The 25,255-nt window shown below is 39.0% G+C and overlaps 4 protein-coding genes and 1 pseudogene across 11 annotated transcripts in view; 2 read left to right on the top strand and 3 right to left on the bottom strand.

Annotated features, from left to right (window-relative positions):
- The window catches only part of LOC113664130 (uncharacterized), a 41,104-nt gene extending 17,370 nt beyond the window's left edge, over positions 1 to 23,734 (bottom strand). For 2 of the 7 annotated variants that reach the window (XR_016181212.1, XR_016181211.1), the window contains exons 1-2: positions 6,096 to 6,713; positions 5,470 to 5,631 (exon numbers count right to left, since the gene is read on the bottom strand). Coding sequence is in view for 1 of the 7 variants with exons in the window: in XM_089187902.1 (XP_089044028.1) it covers positions 21,787 to 22,370 (584 nt within the window). In the remaining 6 variants the exon portion in view is untranslated. Of the gene's footprint in view, positions 1 to 5,096; positions 5,956 to 6,095; positions 6,714 to 21,786 lie in introns of those variants that run through there. The other 5 variants (XR_016181209.1, XR_016181210.1, XR_016181208.1 and 2 more) reach the window with 5 other exon arrangements.
- The window catches only part of LOC149037628 (uncharacterized), a 237,911-nt pseudogene that overhangs the window by 35,358 nt on the left and 177,298 nt on the right, over positions 1 to 25,255 (top strand).
- Positions 847 to 1,815, bottom strand: LOC149037643 (uncharacterized). Its single transcript, XM_089187894.1, has one exon. The coding sequence runs from the start codon at positions 1,813 to 1,815 to the stop codon at positions 913 to 915; it is 903 nt and encodes a 300-aa protein (XP_089044020.1). The 3' UTR covers positions 847 to 912.
- LOC149037642 (uncharacterized) lies at positions 1,971 to 4,521 on the top strand. Of its 2 annotated transcripts, none has more exons than XM_089187907.1 (4): positions 1,971 to 2,133; positions 3,039 to 3,218; positions 3,367 to 3,472; positions 4,017 to 4,521. In XM_089187907.1, exons 1-3 carry the CDS (start codon positions 1,971 to 1,973, stop codon positions 3,375 to 3,377), a joined length of 354 nt encoding a protein of 117 aa, XP_089044033.1. In that variant the 3' UTR covers positions 3,378 to 3,472; positions 4,017 to 4,521. The 2 variants fall into 2 exon arrangements, with proteins under 2 accessions (XP_089044033.1, XP_089044032.1); XM_089187906.1 differs by having other exon boundaries at positions 3,362 to 3,472.
- On the bottom strand, positions 14,623 to 16,830 carry LOC149037641 (uncharacterized). Its single transcript, XM_089188351.1, has one exon. It carries the CDS (start codon positions 15,289 to 15,291, stop codon positions 14,623 to 14,625), a length of 669 nt encoding a protein of 222 aa, XP_089044477.1. The 5' UTR covers positions 15,292 to 16,830.

The following is a 25,255-nucleotide window of genomic DNA, read 5'->3' as shown; positions in this document are numbered from 1 at the left end:
GTGACTCCTTAAAGTTAATGTACATGTAACTGCATTCTGACTCATTAATACAACACATTTCATTTGATACATATAACTGAGAATGGATGTTTGAGGGTGAATAATACTGTAATTATTGTTGTCCTTACTTTTTTTAAAATACAGTGTGGTAAATACTGGTATTGGGCCTACATATATTTGTGTACCTTAGTGATGGAGGAAGCTCATTAACGAGGAGAAACAGAGGTCAAACTCCAAATTGTGATGAACGAAATATTGCCACACCATCAGTGTTAAGTTTTACTGAGATGTTATATGGATCTAGAAGAAATCCACCTGGATCACTCTTGCTTTTGTAAAGGGAACCATCATAGACATCTTCTATATTGTCTTCAGCCCTCTTAACTTGGTGAAATTGGTACTTTAGTCCATCAACAAATTCTGAATCTGAAGAAAAAGAGACCCTTGTATAAAACATAGCTGAATGTTCTTGATGTAGAGGGCATACTAGCATTTTACATTTCCCTGTAATCTATGCTTAAATTGTATTCAGTAACAGCTCATATGCAAAAGAGGCATGCATTAATTTTTGCAGTTCCAGGTTCAAATCCCTGTATCAGAATGCACATGATTTGTGTGAAATCCCCACCTCCCCAGACCCAAAAAACTGTCCATTGATGTCGATTGACTTGCAAATGACGTAGGTGTCCAATTACAGGTATCTGATTTGAAGTATGCAGACATTGGATACCAGTACATGTACAGTACCAACCTGATCATGCACCAATTACATGACAAATAGGCCTCTCCAGAACCAGAATTTTGTTTTAGATAATGAAAATAATAACGATATTATGTTATAAATTATGACGACTGTTGGACTGTGGTAGTAGCATTTGAAAATACTTGAAAAGTGGCTGGGTATTCTGAAGTTTAGCCAATAATAATAAACACAATTACATACTTAGTCTTGCACTTACCAGAGAAAAACTTAAGCAGCTGATTTTCAATAGGCACTTCAATGAAGAATCCACCGTTGTTTTGGATGCTTTTGCCACAAATGGTACAGTTTCCTTTGACATCTTTGCCATAATATGCCTTGCAGAAACCACAGAAGTAATGCTTGACAACATTTCCCTTCGCTCTGCTCAGAAATTGGAACAGGTTGTTTACTGTTGTCTTGCAGTTGTTAGGCCGGGGACAGTGAGCCTCTATTACTGCAAGCAAATCATTGAATGCTTCACGTATAAGCTTGTGCTTAAACACGAAAGATAGCAACAACATAACACTTGAGTTACTTGTGATTGGAGCTCCCGAATATAGCATGTCATCTGATTCTGCTCCACAATGTTCTGGAATGCATTCAGTGTCTATTTCATCAGGGTTCTCACAGTCACTGAAAATGTCCGAGCAAGCATCCTCGTCTTTGACAAATTGTTCAAAAGTGTTAGTATCCGCGGAATCAAACAGTTCAAATTCGTCTCCGCTTATCCTCGAATTATTTTCTTCTTCCAATCCAAATGTGCTTGAATCTTCCATGTCTTGCACTTGAAAATAGCTGCAGTCTTCACCTAAAATCATGCTGTTTGTTTCTGCTTCGAATATTTCAGCAGGATCGCCAGTACAAAGAGGCTGTGCATGTCGCGTGTCGGGAATCATTTCTTCAACATCGCATTTGTTTAAATCATTTCGTGTACCAGTTGATGATTGTTTCGCTTTATAGAGGTTGCCTTTTCGTCTTCTTGCCGCTGGAAATTTGTATGGATTAGAATGACGCATGTATCCTCGGTAGCGACCTCTTTGTTTTCGTGCAACCTTCTCGCCATCGTCGGCCATGTTTGTTGACTTAAAGTCTAGTTCCCGGTCCCTCACACGTTAACCCCACACGTGTTGTTATTCAAGTGCGCGTGCGTAGTGGACTTTCGGACTCAACACAAGAACACGTGGTGTTAAATTGACCAATAACGAGAGCCCTTCAGACCCACGCCGAAATGCGCGTCCTTTTCAAATTTTTCACACATTTCGGCAAGCCTTTCTTCAGAGAGTTTGTTACTTATACAGAGCGAGTTTTAAGGTTTGTTTGCCTATTTCCACTGCAAGAAAAGATGGAAAGAAATTCAAGGAAAAGAAGTGCTCCAGCGCGTCTAAGAGAAGGTAAGCAACTCGATTGAATCGTGTTTATGAAAGCACAAAGTGATCGACAAGCATGCATGTTGTCAGATCAGTGAAAAGAACTCTTTACTGATCAGTCTATCCAAGAGCAAGTTTCAATGATTGTAATCCGAAAAGTATGCCTGTTTACTACGTTAAGGCCGTAAGTACATGCACCTTAGTTGTTTATAATTTTTGCCAAACTATCAAGTTTATTCAAAAGGATTCACTTGTACTCTTGCATGCTTCTAGACCTTGCATATCAAACATTTGAAAACAAAGAAAAGACAACCTTTACTCACTCTGCACATATCAGTTGCCTAAATTTCCCTAGAACATGTTTAAGTAATGTCTCTAGCCAGAGAGTAATAACAGAAACTACTGGTAAACTGAACTTAAAAGGAAAATTTGAGCCAAAGTTATGAATGGATTTCCCCCCTTGAATAGAACATTTCAATCAGTTCTATTGACTTTGGTGCTCCAGTAATATATTTATTGTATTGCAAATCGGGAAACATTACAACTGACCAAGAAACAAGAGTCCTCTTGTTGCTCCAAAAACTTGCTGCTTCAGACATTAGTCAAAATTCAAAGGGCATAGGGGTATGTACATATGGTTACCGGTCATCTCACCAACAGGAAGTTTCACCACCAACAAACTCACTGCCACTCTGCACATGTTTTAAGAACTAGAAATGCATGGTATTGGTAGTATCTTGGGTTGTTTTCTGGTGGCAAGACTCACTGGTGACAAAGTGACCAGTAACTGTACAGATTGTATTCCCAGAAAGCATCCAAACAGCCTGGCCCCTTAATTAAAAAAGTTTTTTTTATGCCTCTTGCTGCTGACGGTTAATTGTTTGAATTTAAGAAAATTCAAAGGGTTTTAATTTTTGTTACACCTGTAGAACTTTGGTACCTTGTAAAATATGAGGATGATGAAAATTTGAGAGTGCTTACTGAAGAGGAAGTTCGACACATCTTCCCTGACGACGAAGAAGACAATGAAATGCAAGTTGGGGATATCGTTAATGCTTTGTGGATCCCCAATGGTAAATACTATGATGCCAAGATACTAAACAAAGGGGGTGAGTCAATTTTGATTGTCGCTTATCCAGGTTTAATTTACATATACTACATGTACAATGCCACCACCGGGCACGGTTTTATCTTACTAGCCATAATAAGCTTCAAATATTGTATTCGAAGTTTTCTGATTGGATTTCTCCAGTACAGATATGTCATAATCCTAAAAGGACCTAAATCATCATTAGTGACAGAAAAGGCAAAAGCGGTGATGCAAACATTCCGTTGACCCCCCTCATCATTGATGCCCTTGTTGGTAAGTAGTGCAACACTGAATTATTTTATTCAGAAATAAGTACATAACTTGCAGTCATGGGGTTCTCTAACTCACTAATTAGAACTTGAATTGACTGGGTTTTTAAGGCATTGTTGTCCTTAAAAAATAAGCAATTTAATACAAACTTGCATGCAATAATTATGATATAGAATTGAAGCAGAAAGAATTTTATTTGGACACAAAGTACTGGAATCCCAGTAGTTTCCATTGCAGCCCATTACAATTAACCTGGATTGAAACTTCCACAAAAAATGTATAAAACTGATCTAAAGGTTTTAATCTTACTCCCTTAGCCACAGCAGAGATAATTAAGACACCAGTAAATGAAAAAAAAATAATGTCACTGAGCTTTCAATTAAGTTATTAATTTTATAAATCAAGCAAACAAAACAGAACCCATTACAATTGATTACCTCCAATCAAGCAATTTTTGTTTCTTGGTAAGGCAACATTCCACGTATAAGTTGGGGTACTGTTTTACATGTAAATATGACTTAATATTAACTTAAACTTTTTTTTTCAGGTAAAGTCTGTTCAAAGTTTTCAAAGGACTCTCCTCAACTGAGCCAAATCATACAGAAGATAAACATGAAATGTGTGGAAGCTAGAAGGCCCCCAAGAGTACGAGAGTAACGAGCAGAGTGAACACTTTTTATAATTACTGTAAAACTGTTTAACTTCAAGAGTTTACCAATTTCATTATGTTGACCAAAAAGAAAATTTCTGTTTGATAATGTTGACCAAAATACAGAATAACAGTTTCATAGTCTTGGCCAAAAATAACAGTAACCGTATTATAGTGTCGATCAAAAAGAAGAGTAACAATTTGACAGAGTTGGCAAGTTAAGTCGTATTGCTTGATAAAAAAAAGTAGTGTTGTTAATGATAGTGTTGAGCGAGAGGAAAACTACCGGTTTCATAGTGTTGACCTAGAAGAAATATAAGATTTTTGGTTTTTTGTTATTTTTATTCAATTTTTTTTGCAAGAAATTTTAGATGCAATTAAAGATATGGTTTTAATGGACGAATATGATGTCACCATTACTTGCCTTTAACCTCACAGTCCCTTTAGTAATTTCTGAATCATATGGTAAAGATATGGGGCTGAAGTCAAAGGACCCCATAGTGTTCCCATATGAGATGTCAGCTTTGCTGAATGCTATGGGAATGATATGGAACTTTAAAATCCCATAGCAATCCCAAAGAGAATGGTCCAGGGTCATTATGGGAATGGTATGGGATTGTTGCATACCATTCCCCTAATGGATACTATGGGGAATATATGGAACTTTACGAAATACGTAGCAATCCCATAGAGAATGTTCAGCCATCATATGGCATCACTATGGGACTGACCCATACCATTCCCATACCAGATCCTATGGGGAATGTATGGAACTTTACGAAATACGTAGAAATCCCATAGTGAAAGACAATAGAATGCACTTGGCGGGCACTAGTCACTATTTATGGGTTTGATATGGGAGCTAACATCCCATATAAAAACCATGCAATGCCCATAGATTAGCCATATGTTGTCCCATACCATTTCCATATTTGGACCATATATGGTCCATATCAACAGCTTTGGTAAGGGTAATACAGAGAAAACTGGACGTGAATCATTTAGGCATGTCAACCTCAATTTACACGGGAGCATTAATTAAGCCCGTTTCTAAAGCAAACAAATACTTTTTATGAGCTCGCCTATACCCGTCCCAACCCCTATCCCGCCTTCGAATCGGAGTATGTCCCGGTCTCGCCTTGCTATCTTCAACCCGTATCTCGCCGTTAAAGAATCTCGTATCCCTCATCCCGCCTCGATTTTAAGCCTCATCCTTCATCCTGCCAAACCTATGTAGGACCCTCTCTACCGCTTTCATTCAGTATACGGGATTCACTGTTGGATTTAGTAGACTGAGCACGCAGGAAATCTGCGGAGAGCACGTTAAGGTTGTTAAATATGTTTTGATTACCTTTATAACTAAGATGCAGTCCTCCCTTGTTTAGGCCATTCTCTGTGATCTTTAGATGCTGGATAAGTTCCCATCCATTCTGACGGCAATAGCTCTTTAGATGTTTATCGGCATCTTTCACTGCTCCATTGAATTCATCCCTTGCACCTTGTAGAAGTAAGCCTAAATATGGCGGAGAATGAATCTTCGATTTGTCTACGATCGATTCAGCATCTTGCAACAGTTTTTATATTTAAGGTTATTGGAGCCGACATAGAGAATGTCTTGGTCCGGCGAATGCTCCAGGTTAGCTTTGAAGTTGTTCTATATAGCTTTTGAGGTGGCCCTACTGAACAACTTGACCACTGCTCGATGGCCAACGTCTTTTTCTAGCTTTTTACAACATATACTTGTCTTTGTTGAGGAAGCTCCAATTGATAGGGTTGTACATCAGTGTTGTAGCCAAAAATGCTCTTCACAGACATGTTCAACCTCACTTCCAAATGGCTAAACGAAACGAAGTTAAGTGATGAATATGTATACTAACCGGTTGCAAGAAATGGATTACAAGCTGTAGTTGTCACAATTCAAGGTAAAGAAATTAACAAACGAGAAAACAAAAATAAAAGAAAACAAAAGACACTTACAAATGTCGCCGAGATTTGGGTCAACTGCCAAATTAAAGACGATGTAAAGCGACGTAAAGCAACGTAAAGCGGCGTAAAGCGATCGATAGAGACGGTATAAACAGTTAGACGGTTCAAATAGTTCAACGGTTGATCCGAATGCATAAAATCCGCGGTGAAGACTAATACAAGCGACATAAACAAAAGGAAATTATACAGGAAAGAGTAACAGAATATTGATGAAAGTTAGGCGCGCAGAACAAAAGGCCTGAATGAAACGTGACAAAAGAAGAGTACGAATTTGTAATAAACCGAATTTTTGGCGGCAACAGTAATGGAATTATCGGAGACCTTAGCAATGGACTGTGTCCCATCTTCATTGTTCCTTTGTTTTTGTGTTTTAAATCTTTTTCTTTTCCTTGCTAACAACTTGCCATTCGTTGCGCATTTGTATTGTCAGAAGGTATTTTGACGCCTCCTCATAAATTGGATCCATTGCCAGAAATGACGGACAAAATGGCGGAGGCGGTGGTTTGTTGCTTGGAAACGGAGTATTTAAAAATGGCTGGAGCGTTACAATAACATGTATGGAACAAGGAACTAAATTGAAAAATAAAAATACCTCGAGATGCTGCACATGTTTCCCCGACCTCTCGTTATTTTTCTGAACATCCGAAAAATTCGAAAAATATAAATGGATAAATTGACGAGACTTCCTTGTAAGGTACAAATGCATATCAAATAGGGTGTTTTTTGCTCCAATGTAACTCCTTCAAGTGTCTGAGATTTGTCTGAGGTATCCTCAATCAATGGTCGTAAGGTTAGGCGTCTTATGAGAAACAGTGGTTCCCCGACCTCGCATAACATTCTCCTGTTGTTGCAGTTTCTTTTAGAGTATTTCGCGGCTTCCTCCCATGCAGGAAATAAGTTTCAAGGGAACTTAAAAAAGACATATTTTATCCTGTAAATACGTCTGTAAATCGACCGATATGAGTGTGTGTAGAGTTCGAGAAACCACCGTGTTCTTGCGCAAAATTTCTTTACGACGGGCTTCCATTTTCTTTCTCCCAAAACAATCTTTTTAACCTGGCTTATCCAGCTGTATAGATAGTCCATGTATGTGGGCACAGAATGTATACCCATTGAAAAAATTGGAGGTTTGAATAAACCATCCATTAAACACGCGCGTTCTAATGCATCTAGGAACGAGGACCTGTTATAGAAAGCCTAGATTTACACACTTGTAAATTTGATTTCAGAAATGCAGATTCCCTTCACATAAAATATAAGAAACCCAAAATATATTACAAAAATGTCAGATGTAATTTCAAGGTACATGCAGAGAAACTATGAATGGAAAATCTTTGTCCCAAATCCACCGTTGTCATACATAAAACAGGAAGTAAATATATCATACGTACTAAAGATAAAGTATGAAAATGTTCAGGATGGATGTGATTATATTGACTTTCTCAATGCCATAGTCTCAATGCCATAGTCATAGTTTGCACGTCTGTTTGCGCAATGAATTCTTAATAAAGACCTTTATTATTATTGTGTTTGGGATGGAGAACGACGGATTTTGAAGAACTGTATGGCGACCTAGGTCAATAATCAATGACAAAAGAACTGGCTCGGGAAGTAAGTGGTTTTTATTTATCGAGTCCCTGTGAGGTTTGATGAATAGCAGAATCAGTACTGAATATGTCTCGATCGAGAGCAGACGGGACCATGAGCTCCTGATTGTTATATTTTAGAAATTTTTACAAATTTCCTTACAGTTTCTTATATTATTTGGACGCCATTATGGACGAAATGCGCAAGCGCGGCCGCCATCTTGTCCAATATTTCTGCCGATGTTACAGCTACAGCGCTACTCATTACGAGATACTAAAAAAGAGCTACCTATATAGAGTAACTAATGGAAGCCACTGATACAGGAGCTTCAGATATAGAGCTACGGATACGGTACAACTTAAACAAAGCTATTAATATGGAGTTACTTTTACAAAGCTACTAATTGTTATCTCATTATAAGGAGCTAATGATAGGGAGCTACTGATGGGTAGTTACTGATACAGAGTATCTAATATGGAGCCACTGATATGAAGTGAATGATACAGGAACTACTGATACGTATTAAGTAACAGGGGAGCTACTTATATCGAGCGTCCGATTCAAAGATACTGATATGGCGCTACTCATATACGGAGCTACTAATACGGAGGTACTAATATAGTGGCACTTTTATGGAGATACTTGCATGGAGTTACTGATAAAGGAGCCACTATTACGCAGCTTCTAATACGCAGCTACTTATACGACGTTATTTGAATGGAGCTACTGATTAGGATTAAGAGTTAATGACGCCGCTGATACAGAGCTACTAATACAGAACCACTAACACAGACTTACTGATTAGAAGCTACTGATATAGGGTAACTGATACGAAGGAAGTGATGCGGAGCTACTCATACGAAGCTTCTGGCGCGGAGTTTGTAATACGGAGCTTCGGATACAGGAGCTAGAGAGCTAGTGATACGGAGCTACTAATGCAGGACCTACTAATACCGAGCAACTAATGAGGAGCCACTGTTACGGGGCTAATATTGCGTAGCTAATGATGAGGAGCTGCTGATACAGTGCTACTAGAACAGAGCTACCGATATCAGGGCTACTGATACAAGAGCTACTGATAAGGAGATTCTGATACTGAGCTACTAACACTGAGCTACTGAATAGGAGCTACTGATAAGGAGCTTCTGATACGGAGGTACTGATAAGGAGCTACTGAAACGGAGTTTCTGATAGGGAGCTAAAGATAAAGGGGCCATAATAAGGAGCTATTGAAATAGGGGCAACTGATAAGAAGCTACTTAGACGGAGCTACTGATATATTGGCTGAGGATACAAAGCTACTAATGAATTCCAATATTATTTATAAACTATATACCACATTGTGCATGCAGAGGGAAATGTAACTTGTAGATCTACTGTGAAAAAGCTTCATATCTGAGGATCTCCTGCTTGAATTCTTGAAAACTTAATGTTTTGTAAGTGTCTGCGAGAGAGTTCCATATTTTGCTAGCTACGTATGAAAAGTGAGTGCAGACCGTATGTCGTTGTTTTTGGGTTGGGAAGGGCCAGGATATAATTTCCGCGCAAATTGTAGGATGAAGACCGTACGGTGAACATATCTTTTAAATAACCTGAATAATTTGTAAATAACAGACTCTTATATGACGTGATCATGAAGTTCTGGAGGCGTCTAATGAATAGAGATTTTAAGTTAACTTTCCTTAGTAGAATGTCATATGGAGAGCTGTAGTCCTGTAGTATAACCCTAAGAATGCACTTATTTAGATTATCTACTTTGTCGGCATTGCGCGCACCACAGAAATGCCAAACAGAAGAACAGTAATAAAAATGCAGCAAAATAAAGGCTTTACAAAGCTACAATAGCGTCTCCTTATCAATAAGTTTCCGAAATCTGAGCGTTAAATTGATTACTATTTTCTTACAGATAACTGATACGTGATTATCAAAAGAGAGCCTATTATCTATTGTCATCCTAAATATGTCTATCGAGTTCTTTACTAAGAAACAAAAATTGTGCTCAGTTTTTCCCAGGATTAGAGCTTAGTGCTTTTTCTCGTTAACAATCATACCATTGTTTTTATACAAATGAATGAAGGGGTAAGTTTCTAAAGAAACTGTGGTGCTGCGTCGGTGGGAGAGTATAGCAGGTAATTTAGTGTTAACAACTGGGTTGTTAAAATTACCTGCATTGTTTTTATACCACTGATTTGCTGTCCGCGTAAGAAGGTATAAGGCAAATTTCGGTCCTGCACCGATTTCCCTTAGTTTTTCAGTGAAAGTCAACAATTCTATCCCATGTACAAATATCACATTTGTTTTGATCAATTTTATTTTTTTTTATTTTTACGAGACAACTTTAAAGGTCACCTCCAAACTGCTCAATTTGTCTTCTGTGACCCCTATAATTAAGCTATAAATATCGAGCGCTACCAAATCCTTATTTCCCAATCTACAAAGCTGATTATTTTACGTATTTAAGAATGGCTTTATTTAAATACTTCAAAGGTAAAACGATTGCATTCTGTAAAATTTTTACCGAGTTACGAAACTTTCAAAATACCTTATCGTGAGCATTGAAATTTGTGAGGAGTGAGGTACATGCGGTTGAAAGCTATTTTCTCTTATGTGGGACCTGATCTAGAGTCAAGTCTATTGCAGCTTAAAAGTAGTTAGATAGAGCAAGTTAAATATAGAATAAAACTTTTGGGCACTCCTCATCCTGCGCCGTAGAGAACTTTCTGAATTTAATAAATATTCGCCGTCTTGATCGAAACCAACGATAACGTAGTCCGACCAGCAGACAGGTTTGTAAAGCTTAACAGCCCTAAAACACTTAAAGGTGCAGGAACAATTATCTGATGGAGTATCAAGATCGATATTAATCATCATTTTGGCCTCTTTTTTAACGAAATGGCACAAATATTCCAGAATGTACTTTTTAATTCCTATATGCAAATTAACTGCAGCCTCCTGGCTGCAGCGATCGCGTTTATACGATACACGCCACAAACAGTTTACATAACAACATTTAGCTATTCAAAGAAGTGTTTATAAGAATGTGGAAACTCAATAGTTGTATCATTTCTTGTATGCACTACGTAACATTTTAAGAGCCATTTTCTTTGAACACAATGCGCTAACGGAATCCAGTTTGTTTTGATAAATAAAGTTGTTCTTTTCGCTCAAGTGATTTTATCTCGATAAAACACAGTCCGACAGTTTATCAATATCAGGACCGAGAACCACCATAAAATCAAGTAATAAATAATGAGAGGTTGGTTTGTACATTAGAAATAAGTAACATATCACGTTTACACCGTTGTATTTGAAATATAGGTGTGTTGAAGAACAATCAAGGAGGGAGAGCTTTCTTGCGGTTAATAAATTACCTTATGCAAATTAGCTACAGAAAGTTGTGTAATGTGTAGCCCAGGACACATCTTTTTTAGCGTTTTCTTGATGACAAAGAGTTGTGTTTTTCTTTTTTTTTTCTTTGTATTGTAGGAATTTTTTTGGTATTTCATGACAAAATTTTGTATTATATTTTTATGACCATTTTCATTTTCTACGAGGCGCCAAAAAGGAGCCGTGTGTTTCTGTTTCACCTAATTCAATTACTGATTAATTTTGAAAAAGGAATTTGACGGCAGCTACATTTCCTTTCATTAGAGGTACATCTCTTCAAAAAGACACGAAATGTTTTTTGCTTAAAGCTTATCAAAGTAAAACTTTTCAACTTTTCTGTGTGGCATTTCTATTTCTTGCGAAAGAATATTTGGCAAACTTGTTTATTTCTTCCTAATTCAATTAAAATCTGTCGGGAACAAAAAGATTTTTCGGCAAGATTTGTTTCTTGGGACGTTTTCTTTGTTAGCACTAAAAATGTCTGCTGTCCCCCCAAATTGTTCTCTTTACGAAATACTTCAAAGTCCGTGCGGTTCCAGTAGGGAGGAAGTAGAGCATGTTTTGCTCTCGGAGTGTAGCGCAGATATATCCGCCCATTTGGCTAGCTGCCACTTATCAAAATGCAGTGAAGCTACAGAAGCCAAGTTAATCATGGCGAGAGCGGGAATTCAGCATTTGTCGAGAATTCAGCTCGAGGGAATGACCATCTGCCCGAGGCACAGACACTTACTGGGAAGATTCTGTCCATTCATTCCACACCTTTTTAGCAACTCTGAAGAGGCGAGGCCGCACTTCTTTCATACAGGTTCCTCGAGGTTCTTCAAGTGATTTAACAGTAACAAAGAACTAATAGTTCAAATCATTGCTTATCATTTTTACTGGGATACCTGTGGTAGCCCAGTCATAAAATTCCTTTGTTTTTTTGTCGTCTTTTTTTTTTCCTCCGCCACAAAATGGAAAAATTGCGCAATAGTACCCAGAGGTCATTGGGCCCTCAACACCATGACAACTAACTGTGATCCAATGAGGTGTTCACATGCTGATCACGCGTGTTATTCTTCAACACCATGACAACTAATTGTGATCCAATGAGGTGTTCACATGCTGATCACGCGTGTTATCCTAAACACCATGACAACTAACTGTGATCCAATAAGGTGTTAACATGCTGATCACGCGTGCTATCTTGATGATGATTGACGTTGTCATGCACAGACAGGGCCGGGTCACATGACGAATCACGAGATTTTGCTTATAAAACTCTTTGGTCAGCTATTTTGTATTTCAACGTATATGGATTGCGATCTTCTGGAGCATTATGGCGCAAACGCGCAAAATACTTACAGACGCATATACAAGTCGTATTAATCGCGGCTAATCCACACTGAAAGATGTTATTGAGCGGTAATTTTGGAACGGATCGAGTCGCGAACGCTTGAAAGCCATGAAAGCCTTGAATGCCTTGTATGCTGAGTATGCCAATGTCTTAGTTGAAAAACGTTCACTTGTTGTAAAAAGCAAAATCTGAAATCTGAAACCAAACTGCATATACTCTATGCAATCTATTGAACAACACTACTACCGTGAGACTGAAGAACATAACTATAATGGATGCAAACTGCTTGTGAAGAAAGACGACATGTTGGATTCACTTGATGGCAAGAAACGTAGCTACGATAACAGTACGAATGGTATTAATTTCACGATCAGAAAGGTGAATCTTGTGTTTGTTTTCATTGTAGTTGTATGGATAATAATAATATGGATATTCTTTTTTAATAAATACGTGATCCAAAACCCTGTGTTTTTTTGTGTATAATGTTATTATGTTAAATATTGCTTACGCAATTGTCTTATCACAGGCGGCCCAAGCTCACGTCTCGAGAAAAAGCCAACAATTAATTCATGAACGCGTCACGCGTTGTGTGACACGGTGTTAAGTTACGAGAGGAACTGCACGTTATAAGGAATAGTACAGGGAACGAAGTATGGTCGATTTACAACGATACATATTTCGAAATATGAAAATTTTTCTCGTAAAATCAATAAAAATTACTCATACCCTGTGTATCCGTTGTATTTTCTGGCGATTTATGCCGTTTTAAGCTTGCTTTACCATCACTGTTATTCACGTCATCTACTTTTATTACGTTGGTAAAGTCTGTACAGACATCACACCAACCAACTCGCGCTCAAAGTAAGAAGACTATATTGAAGGCTTGAAATAATATTGTGATCGATTTTCATCAAGAAATGGGCCAGGAATATTCCACAATAGTGCAAATAGTCGTGAAGGCGGATCGCAGAAAAGCGATTGCGTGACGCTCGGTAAGCTGTAAGATGACATGTTATTATATACCAGACGTAAAAACTCTTCAGATTCTTAGTCTGCATTTTGTACCCAGTCTGCAGTCTATATTTTGTATCCGGTCTGCAGTCTGCTGTCTGCATTTTTTACTAACTGGTATCCGTGGCACCAATACAGTTTATTTTTGGTTACATTTATTCGCAAAACACACATAATCTACCACAAAATACCTGTGTGTGAGGTAATTCGACATTTTCGTTCTTTCCCACATTAATATTCTTCTCTCCTTTGGTAAGAATGTAGACATCACTTACAATGTTTCAAGTAATCCACCCACCCTACAAAAAAGTAACTCTTGCATGCATAGCATGCCTATGTTTTGAAATAGGTGTATGCCCTTGGCTAGACTTGAGCGTACTATTTCAGTATACTAGTCCGACACCCGTAGTATCACTACACTTAATTTCAAGGATCCAGTACCATCCAGGTATCCCAGTTACCCTGCTCACAGGGTCTAGTTAATTTGAAAATAACTGTTGGACTAAAAAGTTTTTCTAGTGTAGCATAACAATGTTCCGACTGGGAAAAGATGGCCAATTTTTAAATATAAAATTGACTTAGAACTGCCAAGAAAACAGCTCGAAAATATTTCCCTATCATCTCAAATTACTTTTTAAACTTTCCTATTTAACAAAAACCATGTTATTGAGGCAAATATTTAAACTGGAATATAATTTTAATAACACCCCGAGTAAATCGCAGACAGAAAAGCTTGTTTTCTTAGATGTAATTGGCGATGATGTTCGACGAGATTGCGCATAAAACGGTGTTAAACCAATTCAACTATACTTAAACTTTGAAAAATCGCGAAAGATCTTCATTTACACGGTAATTTTTGAAGAATAACAGATTCTCTTTTCTATACTTCCTTTTTTCTTTAAAAGGTTAGCCAAGTCATGTCAGATTACGTCGGCTATGAATCCTTCAGAGCAAAGATTATATAAGGTTTCAGATGGCCCGCCGCTATTTTCTTTTCTAGAAAATGTTGTTTGACCTTAAAATCTGGTAAGATCTTATCTTAGTCGCATCGAGATATGATGCCTTATGAAATCTTATATTTGTTTTTCCAAATGCCAAATATCAAAGAAAGCGGTTTACGTTTAAATGCCTAACATTCGAACTATAAATAGACCTCTCTTGACTCCCATAAATATCCATATATAACTTTGTTCAAAGTTAATCATAATTGGAACGTGTGATCTGTCGCCCTGATAAGCTCACTCCTGCTAATCTTGGAAGCGACACTTCCCTTTCACTCTCCCCAGCTGCTCTCTCATCCTCTGGATTTTGATCCTCATCATCTCCAACATCTCCGTCATTAAGGTCACCATTAGCAAGCCTGCAGAGCCTATTGTCCTCCTCAGACGTTAGAGTAATGCTTGAACCCTCGGCAGTGAATCCCAAAACTCGGGTTAGAGTACAGTTGGGTGAGTTCCGATCACAGACATCGCCGGGAGTGTACGTAAGAGGGTCACTTGTCTGGTTCAGCCACTGAAATTGCACTTTCTTTCGTAGAAAATTGCCTCCATCTACTTCTAATTGGACGTCTTGTAAGAGAATAGCCAGCCAGAATGGCGAAATCTCTCTTCCGCGGTTATGTCTCACAGTAACGACATCCTTATTGTGGTAAACAGTTTGCACCCGCACAGTTCTACCCTGCAGTACGACATTAGCATCTTCTATTTGGCAGGTTGTTGTTACGTAGTGGTAGTCTTCCGATGAGGCTGTGATGACAGAGGGACGCATGCTTTGGGCATATGGAAGTGTGCCAGTCAACTCTTTCGTCTTTGAGCGAACGTTTTCCTGCCGTACACCTTTTCCATTTTCTCCGACAAACTCTCGCATGAAGACTTCTCGCCTTTTGTCCTCCTCTTTACTTCCTGTTCCCTCGCTGATTTGCGACTGCTTACTTGGTCGTCTCTTAATATTCGGAGGCTCACCCTTGATTATTTTCTCTGGATAAAATGAATTTGGCTAAGTGAAATACAAAAAGTCCTTCTGGTAAATGCGAAGCATGTCGTCTTGGACGCAACGAGCTCTTCTGAATGCGTAGTTAGCGACGGTGGGCATGTAGTGGTCTGCCCTCATTCCTTTGAAAAAGCATTTCACACTCAATGTCGTCATACTTTCAAAACAGATTCTATCAAGAAGATGTTCACGTCCAATCTCTATCGGTGTGTTAGCAAGACTGGTAAGTGATTCTAAAAAAATGTTAGCATCCTGCTTGTATGAGAAGTCGATCTCGGCGCACTTTCAGGCGTAATTTATCTTCACTCAATTGCTAGATTTCTCTTTTACCATACGGTTATTTTTATTTGACATTCTAGAAAGCGTCATAGAAATTTCCAAGGGATTCCAAACTTTGGAAGTAGTCGCAAAACGCGAATTTCGAAAACGTTTGCTCAGCACCGTAGTGTTCTATCCAAATTTGTCCTTTGGAGACCCCCACGAGAATACAAGTAACCTATTTTAAACTTCCCGCGAGAATATCAAGGTATGCTAAGCTCCGCCTCCGCAAACAATCGCGCACACGCCGCCTAATTAGTATTGAAATTGAGGTGGTAACTAGACAATGCTTAAAAAACTGTAAAAGCTTTTAAGATATGATCGCTGCGATCGCTGCAAAAATATTCAGCAATCGTTACTATCATATGGAAACCACACTCCTATTATTGTCGCAAGATAGACTTTAGTTCTATCTCGACGATCTTCGCAATCACAAGCCGGTTGTCGGAAGCATCGCTCATATTTTTCTCTACCGATTGGAGCGATTTTAACGAAATAGAAAATAGGCAATAACATAAAACAGAACATCCGGCTACCGACCTCAATCCTTAGTTGGAGGTTCATGGAACCTACTTTTTTTGCGAGTGCGATTGTTGAACTAATCGAACTTTAAAGATACCATTATTCTCTTACATGTCCCCTATTAGGATTTTTCCTTTGGCTGGTCTTTATGTTTGACTCAGAAATGAAGTTACTTACTTACTTAAATACGTCTAGCAATGTTCGCAAAATTCAGTATAACCGTTTACTTAAGAAAAGTGTTATTTACAGACGAATGTTATGAATTCAGATGCGTAACTGTTGGCAACTTGGGATTTACTTTACACATCCAACCGTTTGATTGACAGCAGCTGAAATCTGCAAAGAGACTCATGTATTCCCAAAGCTTTACCTGCTGACCAATCACAACCGACTAGTTCAGGATATGCAAATTATTATGCTGCCCGCTGATTAAATGGGCACTGCAAGTACATGTCGCGAAAGACAATAGCATTCTGGGCAATGCTTCAAGCAAAAGAGTAAGTGTTCTTTGCTAGATGATACATACACTGTCCCACTTTCTGTAACTGCAATTCCTGTTGGGCCTGGAATATTTGAAATTGTTATAGTCTTCAATCCTCCGCGTACTTGACATACATGAACATTTGACCAATTTCCGTCTACTACTGCTAACTCGTCGCGAGTTAAGGCTAACGAAATTAATAGGGTAGAGCTGTCAAATGACAGGAGTTCCTTTAACTCTCCGATGTAGTTGGTTTCCTCCTTCATAACATTGGTAATCGTGAAACCCTTGCTAAGGCGAAAATCTGATACATAAAGTTAAAAGTTATCCTTTGTGGCTGCACATATGGTAAAGGGCGATACTAAATCAAGTACATTTTCTTCTGAAATAAGGAAAGATTGTGCACAGACACTTTGCGAATTCAATAAGAAGAGTCATCTTATGGCGAAATTCTCCTCCTTACTTTGGCTTTCCTCGGCGTCTGGATCTTCTTGGCCAATCCCGGAAGCATGGAAGAAAAGCGATCTCATATTTACCAATCTAATGGTACCATTCCCTTGATCGCAAACGTAATGCTCCTCCTCCCTCACTGCCACGCCAGCTAGGTTCTTAAATCTGGCCTTGCTTTCACGTCCATTAGTGTGCCCCGGCTCATCACCACCGGCGATTAAAGTGGGCAGTGCATGTCAATGATGAAAACTGCCTGAAGAAGTCGATTAGTTATAAAAAGCCTGCTGTGTTTTGGGTAGAATGTCAATCCTACCGGGTGGCTTAAAAGAGATAGCCCATTCTTCTTCCAGCACTTGAATTCAAGTTCGGGTACCAATGTAGTGCTCACTTTCTCGTCTGGAATGGAATCCTGGACCTCTTTTCGGTGGATCTCCAGTGCAGTCTCGACATCCCTGCGGTCTAAAATTCGAAGTGCTTTTAGTGAAACGCATTTCTTTATGTCCTCATCTTCTCTACGCAATAACAAGAGTAGTCAACGTCGATCCAATGCCAGAATTCAGCGGAACGCACTGACTTGATGTTGTGGGGACAAACGGGAATAGGGACTTGGTAAAGGTACTTTTCTCTATCTGCAAGCATGGTATTCATAGAGTTCTTTTGTTTCGGATCGCAGTCAGTGGACCAAACTCATGGCAGAAGTCTTGTGCATACTTTTTTTTCTCTCAGACACTGACTACAAGGGCGAAGGAGTGGGTACCAGTCAGTAGAACCAGATTTGGAGCATAAATTGCAGACCATCTTCTCGCTGAAACAATTATCACAGTGCGGCTTGTGTCCCTCCACGTGCTCTGAGTGACTAGTGCAGTTTTGACAGTTCCTGGCTTTCGTCTGGCTTCTAATTACAACTATGTTTCCACGGCCATCAGGAAAATATTACTTTTTGATGCTCTCATTATGATTCATGGAAAATAAATATTTATTTTTGATTTTGGTCAATCGCGAATCAGAAGTGCCAGAAAGTTCGAGAGAGTCGAAAATGAAAAGAGTATTAAGTATTAAGGTCGATACCTCGACCCTGGATGCCAGATAAAAGTAGCGCAGTTTCCGGTGCTAAAGCTTACCGTGCGCCCAATTTGCTTAAAAAACCGGCAGGGAAAGCAGGCAAAAGCAAAGCATCCAAGTTGTCAACAGTTAGATTATTTTCACAGAAAATTTACAAATTCCTCGATTAAAAGCAAAACTAAAGCGTATCTTTTACAAGGTCACATTCCCACTGTTGTTATGACAACCAGTTAGTTAATATTCACAGGACGTCATAGCGGCCATAACATTATTTAGAGGTGTTCCAACACAATCAAACAGGGGCCATAGTGATGTTCCAAGCAGATCCTGTGGGGTTTGAACTCTTTAGTTATACAAACACTTTCTAAATTTGATTACCGATTGACCACGTGAGTGAACTGCACTCAACAGTGGTGCATGGATGCGGGTGAAAGCCGTTAATACGATTTGAAATGGATTTTCAGCAAATGGATTCTGCGTTCCCTTTTTAGCTGGATTCTGGATTCCACAAGAAAAAATTTGCTGGATTCCAGAATCCGGATTACCCTACATGGGCGAGTGAAAACTGCTTTGTTTACAAAGTTTTCTCCCGCTTACATCTGATAATAAATCTGCCTCGGAACGATATACCACAGAAGGCATTTTATGAACCGCAAGTTTCTCGACTGATTCACAGTATTAGGTTTTTGCTTTACATAAATATTTTAAAGTTTACTGGAAAGATAAGTGTACACAGTAGCAAGCTTGGTTATAGTTTATACGCGGCCCAGCACTTCAAGCTTGAGTGACCGATCACCCATAGTTTATGCATCGTTTTTGTTGCAACTCATCGTTTGTGCTAAAATATCAATGGCTGGTGATGAAACGCAATCGTTAGTGCTAAAACATCAATCGCTAGTGATGAAACTCAGTTTTTTTATCCTATTGCGAAACTCAGTTTCGCAATAGTATAAAGAAAGCTGGAACGCATATTTCTGCACCATACCTGTGCTTTCTGATCACGTCTGAATCACAATGTTCGTTACGTGTCTTACGTGTTTTACTAACTAAGCTGACTGGAAGAATTTCATAAGCTTAATGAAAAAATGAAAGCGTTAAAGGTGGGGTAGATGTTGGCATCCCACCAACGCAAGCAAGTCACTGATGAACGAAAAAAACAGCTTCCCGCTACCTGTCTTGAGTGATACCCCGTGGAAGGCAAATAAAGAGTGACACATCCTTGTGCATAGTATTTTGCTCTGAAGCTTTCTTCCCAGAAAATGCCGGATTTTTTCGTACAACGCTTACTCCTCTTCTTTTCGGCGATGACTCGAGAACTAAGCTAAGCCTTAGTTACAGAGAAACAGACTCTTAAAAAGTAGGGTTAGCTGTAATCACTGTCATAATGTGATGCGTCTCACACCTGACCATAGTAAAACTGATGGATACATCTGGTACCTGGCCTTTTTAAAAGTAGTGTAATAGAGTTCCAAAAGGGGTCCTCAAATCCCGCCTTTCCCCCAATTTTTTTCTGGTAAATCCCGCCATCTCATCATTCCGCCTTTCTTTACCTCAAAATCCCGATTCCACTCAATGATTTTAAGGACCGTTTTATTGTTAATTGTGTAAATAAAAGTGGCATAGCTGAGTTACGGTAGCTGACAGTACCACAGGGGGCTCACATAAATGGAGCGACTGTTGATGTTTCAAAATTATAAAGGAATGCATGGGAAAACCGAAACGTTCGTATTAGTATGAACTATTCAGGTAGAGTTTTAGTGTAACTGCAGAGAGGATTGCAATTACGCCTAAACTCTAATGAACTTGAACAAGTAGACTCCCACAAACTGTTTGGGGTGACGCATTTTGTTCAAGTCTACTGTACATAACAAGTATCATTACAGTAGATATTTTGCAAAAAAATACTCATAAAATTTGGACCAAACGTTCTATACTGCCACCTAAGACACTTAGAGGAAACACAGAAAAAATTTCAACCGAACCTTTGTGGAATTACTCTACTAAAGACCGTTTATTCGACGTTTTGCTCATCGATGATCTTCCTGATGAAAATAGCGAAGTGTAAAAGGTGATTGGACAGAGTGACTGGGATTCGCTGACAAAAGTAGGCGAGGCAGTAGATGTAACTGGGTGTTGTCGGGGATATGAAATTCAGGTCCCTTTCACAGTTCGGTGATTTTAGTGATATTTAGGTCGCATCATTCTGTTTTATCGTTGCTCAATACTCAAGATGTTTTTTGAGATACTTGATGAAAATCCTTCCTTTTTGGAAAGAAATTTCATGCAGGGAAGTCATAATTCGAGTTACAATGTTTTGGCCTAAATACTCGTATACGACTCTAAATTCACGCAAATGAGGTTTCAAATCTTACTGATTAAAGGAAAAAACGTAAAAAACGTTAGACTACTTTTCACTGGGAATATGATTTGTGGTAAATTTGGGCTAGAAACTGGAATTGTAATCACACCCTCCCCGTCAGAACACCGCTAGTACTTGTAATTAGGCATTTGTTACTCTGAAAGATGTTTGCAACTTGCTCCGAGTTTTTCTTAATTGAGTGTCGAAATTGTTTTTCCTTTTGGGCTTATTTCTGTTCTAAGAAACGCCACAGATGCAAACTCAAGACATCAGTCAGAGTACATTCTTTTTTTTCAAGAGGCAAAATCGCGCTACAACGGTAAACACATTTCCTCTGGAAATGGGCCCAAAAAGACTCCTTGAAAGTTATGAAAGCAATGATAGTAGAAGTAGAAGTAATGATTGGAAGAAGAAAGGCGTCGGTGAAGTTCGCACGTCATTGCCGTGAAATTGCGTGGCTACTACTGTACCCGATTCCAAGACGGGGATCATTGTGCAGATCGATGAATCAAAGTTCAACCACAAGTATAAAGTAAGTTTAACCTAACATTAAGGCCAGTAAAAGAAAATCAGTAATACCTATCAAAGCAGATATCACACTCGGTTAATTTTGTGGATCCAGCAACCGGTGTACATACAAAGCATGCAGAAAGCTACTGGAATGCAACAAAGGAAAAGTTTAAAAAGATGAAGGGAAATACTAAGAACAATTTCTTACAAGAATATTTGCAAGAATTCACGTAGGACGTTGGTACGGAGAACCTCATCCAAGCTGCTTTCTAAGAATCTTACACCGGGACATCGCCGAACAACATCCCCAGTAATCAAGGTTGAAAGCTTATCATTGATCTAGTACAATAAATGTATTATTCCTCGCCTCCTCACTTTCGGTGTACACGAAATATCGATATCAGCAGGTATACTATATGTATAGTACGTAAATAATGAGGTCTGAACTCGATTAGGTGCTCATTTTCTTTCTGACTATTATAACATGATGGTATGGTTCCAAATACCATTCTCATACAATCTCCTCTTGTTATTTGCTTTGACCATACATCAAGAAACTTTTTAGCTTTTGCATGCTTGTTATTATTGTTGTTGGAAAAGTTTAATTTTCTATGCAATGCTATACATTTACGTCAAAATTGCAAATTAATTAAGAGAACCTTTTCCCTACCTCAATGTTTGAACTTTCGTCAAAGACTGGATCAATACACTGTACATCGATGGTGGATATTCAGCCGTTACTGCACCGGGTATCGGTCGATTTCTCAGTTGACTGTCGATTGATACTCGGTCGAGGCTTGACCGACAGTCGACAGTCGACCGATGTAAAACCGACGTATAACCGATAATCGAACGATATACCACCGACAATATTGTGATTGTTACGTCGACCGACACCATGAGGGCCATTAGGTGTGCTGTCGATCGATACTCAGTCGAGTATCGGTCGAGTACCAATATATCGACCAATACTCGACCGATACATCGACCGATGTCACGATCGAGGACCCCTATAAGATACATGATCCGAAAATCGCTTACGGGTAAAAGCAGCTTCAGTGGTTTAGAATTTCCTCCGGTTGTGTGCCGAGCACAGGAACTTGATAGCTTATCTTTTGCAACCAGCTGCAGATCAAACACACCTTGCGTAGTTACCCAGAGAAAAGAGATCGTACTTTCAATACTTTCAAACTCCGGACCTTTATGTTTTATGGCATAGCTTTCCACTATTTCAAAGCCTTTAGCTGTACACATCTCTTCAACTTTTGACCTGCTTTCGAAATGGTAATTACCATCAGGCGGTCAAGGTTCAGTGGGTTAAGCTCCCCATAAACGTCGTACAAGGATTCAGGTAACAAAGGGTTGAACGAGATAACGATTTTCCCAGCTGGTTTAATTAAGGCTCTGATACATGTTACTGAAGGCTTCTTGTTTCTATCTTGGATCCAATGAAGCACAATGTCGTAACACTCCTTACCCATTCCGGAAAAACTCGAAGCGCTTCTTCGAAAATTGTAAGATTATTAATTCCTCCGTTTGACTCCTGGGCCAATTTAACCCGAGAAATGTCGGGGTTCACGGTTACGACTTTTCCATCTCTTCCCACAAGCTCCATCAGATAGGCAGACAGTTCTCCAGTGCCACAGCCTAAATTCAGGATGATATCTCCAGGACATGGCGGATCATTTTTCAGTCAATTTCGTGCCCAACCATCCTTGCGCGTTAGTAGAAATTTGCTGGTAACACTTAGCAGCTCGTTCACTGTTTATCATGGTTTGTGGCTGAGACTGACGTTAAGAGCGTACAGAGAGCCGCTAATTGGTTGCAGCCAGCATTAAGAATTTGACTGTGCAATATCAAACAAAGGATAGAACAATTTTCTGTAGAACCGGCCGACTAAGTGCCTCGAACCTAGTTTGGATTTGAGTTGGACTTGAGTTAAAAGTTCGAGTTAGATTACAAGACCGTAAATATGCGAATTTATTTACCTTGCGCAACAGACTCGAGAGCAAAGGTCCCACCAGGGAGGCGTAAAATGATCTAAGGGCTTGTCAATATAAAGTGAGAGGACTTGTCAGTTGTTAGCAAATTGAACATAAACAGATAAAATCCGACTTAAAAGTATGAATAAAGGGGTCAGTTTCTAAGGAAACTGTGTTTCTGCGTAAAGATAAAGCTTGAACACTGAAGAAGCCGCATTTACATTTCTTATAGGGACAATCAGACAAAGGGCTTAAGCTAGAAATTTCAGCTTTAAAAACTCTTTACGGTGGCTAATTTACGTTATCAACTCATGAATCATATGAAAGCGATCTTTACAGTAATGAACATTACTTGAGCAGTAGTGAAATTGAGGTTTGAAAAAAATTTAGGCGTGTCTGTGATTAAAATATGACCTCTGCTATATCGTCACAATGCCCTACTATCTGAGCTAACAAGCTAGCTGGGAGTTGGTCATCATTAGTTCGTAAGAAACGTGTGAAGTGGTGAATAAATGACTGGGAATATGCGAAAATCATGTACTTGAACTGCGGATTAAGAGGGGAATATGAGAGCAATCTTTGCAGTGATGAATATTAGATAAGCAGTGGTGAAAATAAAGCCTGAAAAATAAAAAAATCAGGCCTGCACAGAACATTACGGAATCGCGCCCATTGAAAAGCGTCGCCCGAGAAAAGTGGGGTACCCATGATGCTTTGCGGGCGCAATGACCTAGGAATGAGGTTGCAAACGCTCACCGCCAACTTCGGTCGCTTTAGATCTGAATTGACAAATTCCCAAACGGGAGTTGTAAAATTTCGCTTTGCGTCCGTTTAGAGACAATGGAGATACAATTGGAGCAATTAGCATTGTTTCAAAGTGACGAAATGCTCTTTTCGTCGGTAAAGAGCGAGGGCCGCGTTTGCATATCAAAAGAGCGTGAAGTGTTCATCCGTAAGCTTATGAGCGTGAGCGTGCACCTACGTGGAGCGGGAATCTACAACGTATACTTAAGCTTTTCGAAAAGTAATTAGACTACCGACGTGTTATCTGAAACTGACGGCAATAACGGGCCAAAAAGGAAGGTAAAATTCCGCACAGCCCCACACTACATTATACGTTCAGTTCTTGGATAGAGTGACAAAAACAATACTTTACCATTGGGAAAACAGATTTGTTTTACGATAGTATGGGGCAGTACGGAAATTTTACTAAAAGGAATATTTCTGTGATGTTTTGCTTTCTTGGCGAAGTTAATGGTCGAACCTCGCAAATCTGCCGCATTTGAGTCTTAACACAAATTGAAAACCCGGCATTTGAAAGGTAATTTAATTTTACATCTGACCGATTTTTAAACAATATAACCTAATCAAGATAACGCCACTAATTACGTCTATTCTTCTTCGATGAAAAGCGCTACGTTTCGGTTGTCTGCACAAGAAACAATACTTTCGAACACTGCGTACACGGGGGATTACATGATTGACAGTCGGATTGACAGGCCTGCGTGAAGTTACGCATGCTCTCTTTCTCTTTTCTAGCTTATTTGCATTTTCCCGTGCGACGTTTTTCAATGGGCGCGATTCTGTGATGATTTGAACCCGTGACCTCCGCAGTACTGGTGCAGTGCTCTACCAACTGAGCTAAAGAGCCAACAGGAAGTTAATTATGTTAGTTTGTAGTGAACCCTTGAAGTTGTGACTAAATGACTATAAATATATAAAAGTTATATATGTGAACTGCGAATTAAGAAATGAATGTGAAAGCGATCTTAAAAACACTGTTTAAGAGGTGTTCATTGTCGTGTTCATTACTACAAAGATCGCTTTTATATTCATTTCTTAATCCGTAGTTCACGTGTATGATTTCCATAAATTCACAGTCAGTTATTATTAACTTAGTTGATAAAATCGAATTATTAAGAGATCATTTGAATTTACTCGGGATGCAGCTACTTAAAGTGAAAAGGAAACCGTCATAACCTCCAAATAGAAGGCTGATTTGTAGTGTTCTGTGCGGCCATCCCTTTGCCTCAGTTTCCTGCAGTGTTACTACCCTGTTCTACAGTGTAATACTGTGGCATATTTTGCGCGTTCCCATGCTCCAATATTGTGAAAAAGGTGCTGATAATAAACTTAATGTTAATTAATTAATGAAAA

Source organism: Pocillopora damicornis, chromosome 11 (genome assembly GCF_964200805.1).
Source record: "Pocillopora damicornis chromosome 11, jaPocDami1.2, whole genome shotgun sequence".
Classification (NCBI taxonomy): domain Eukaryota; kingdom Metazoa; phylum Cnidaria; class Anthozoa; order Scleractinia; family Pocilloporidae; genus Pocillopora; species Pocillopora damicornis.
Note: the sequence above shows the minus strand (reverse complement) of the source record. Positions and strands in the feature narration are given on the sequence as shown.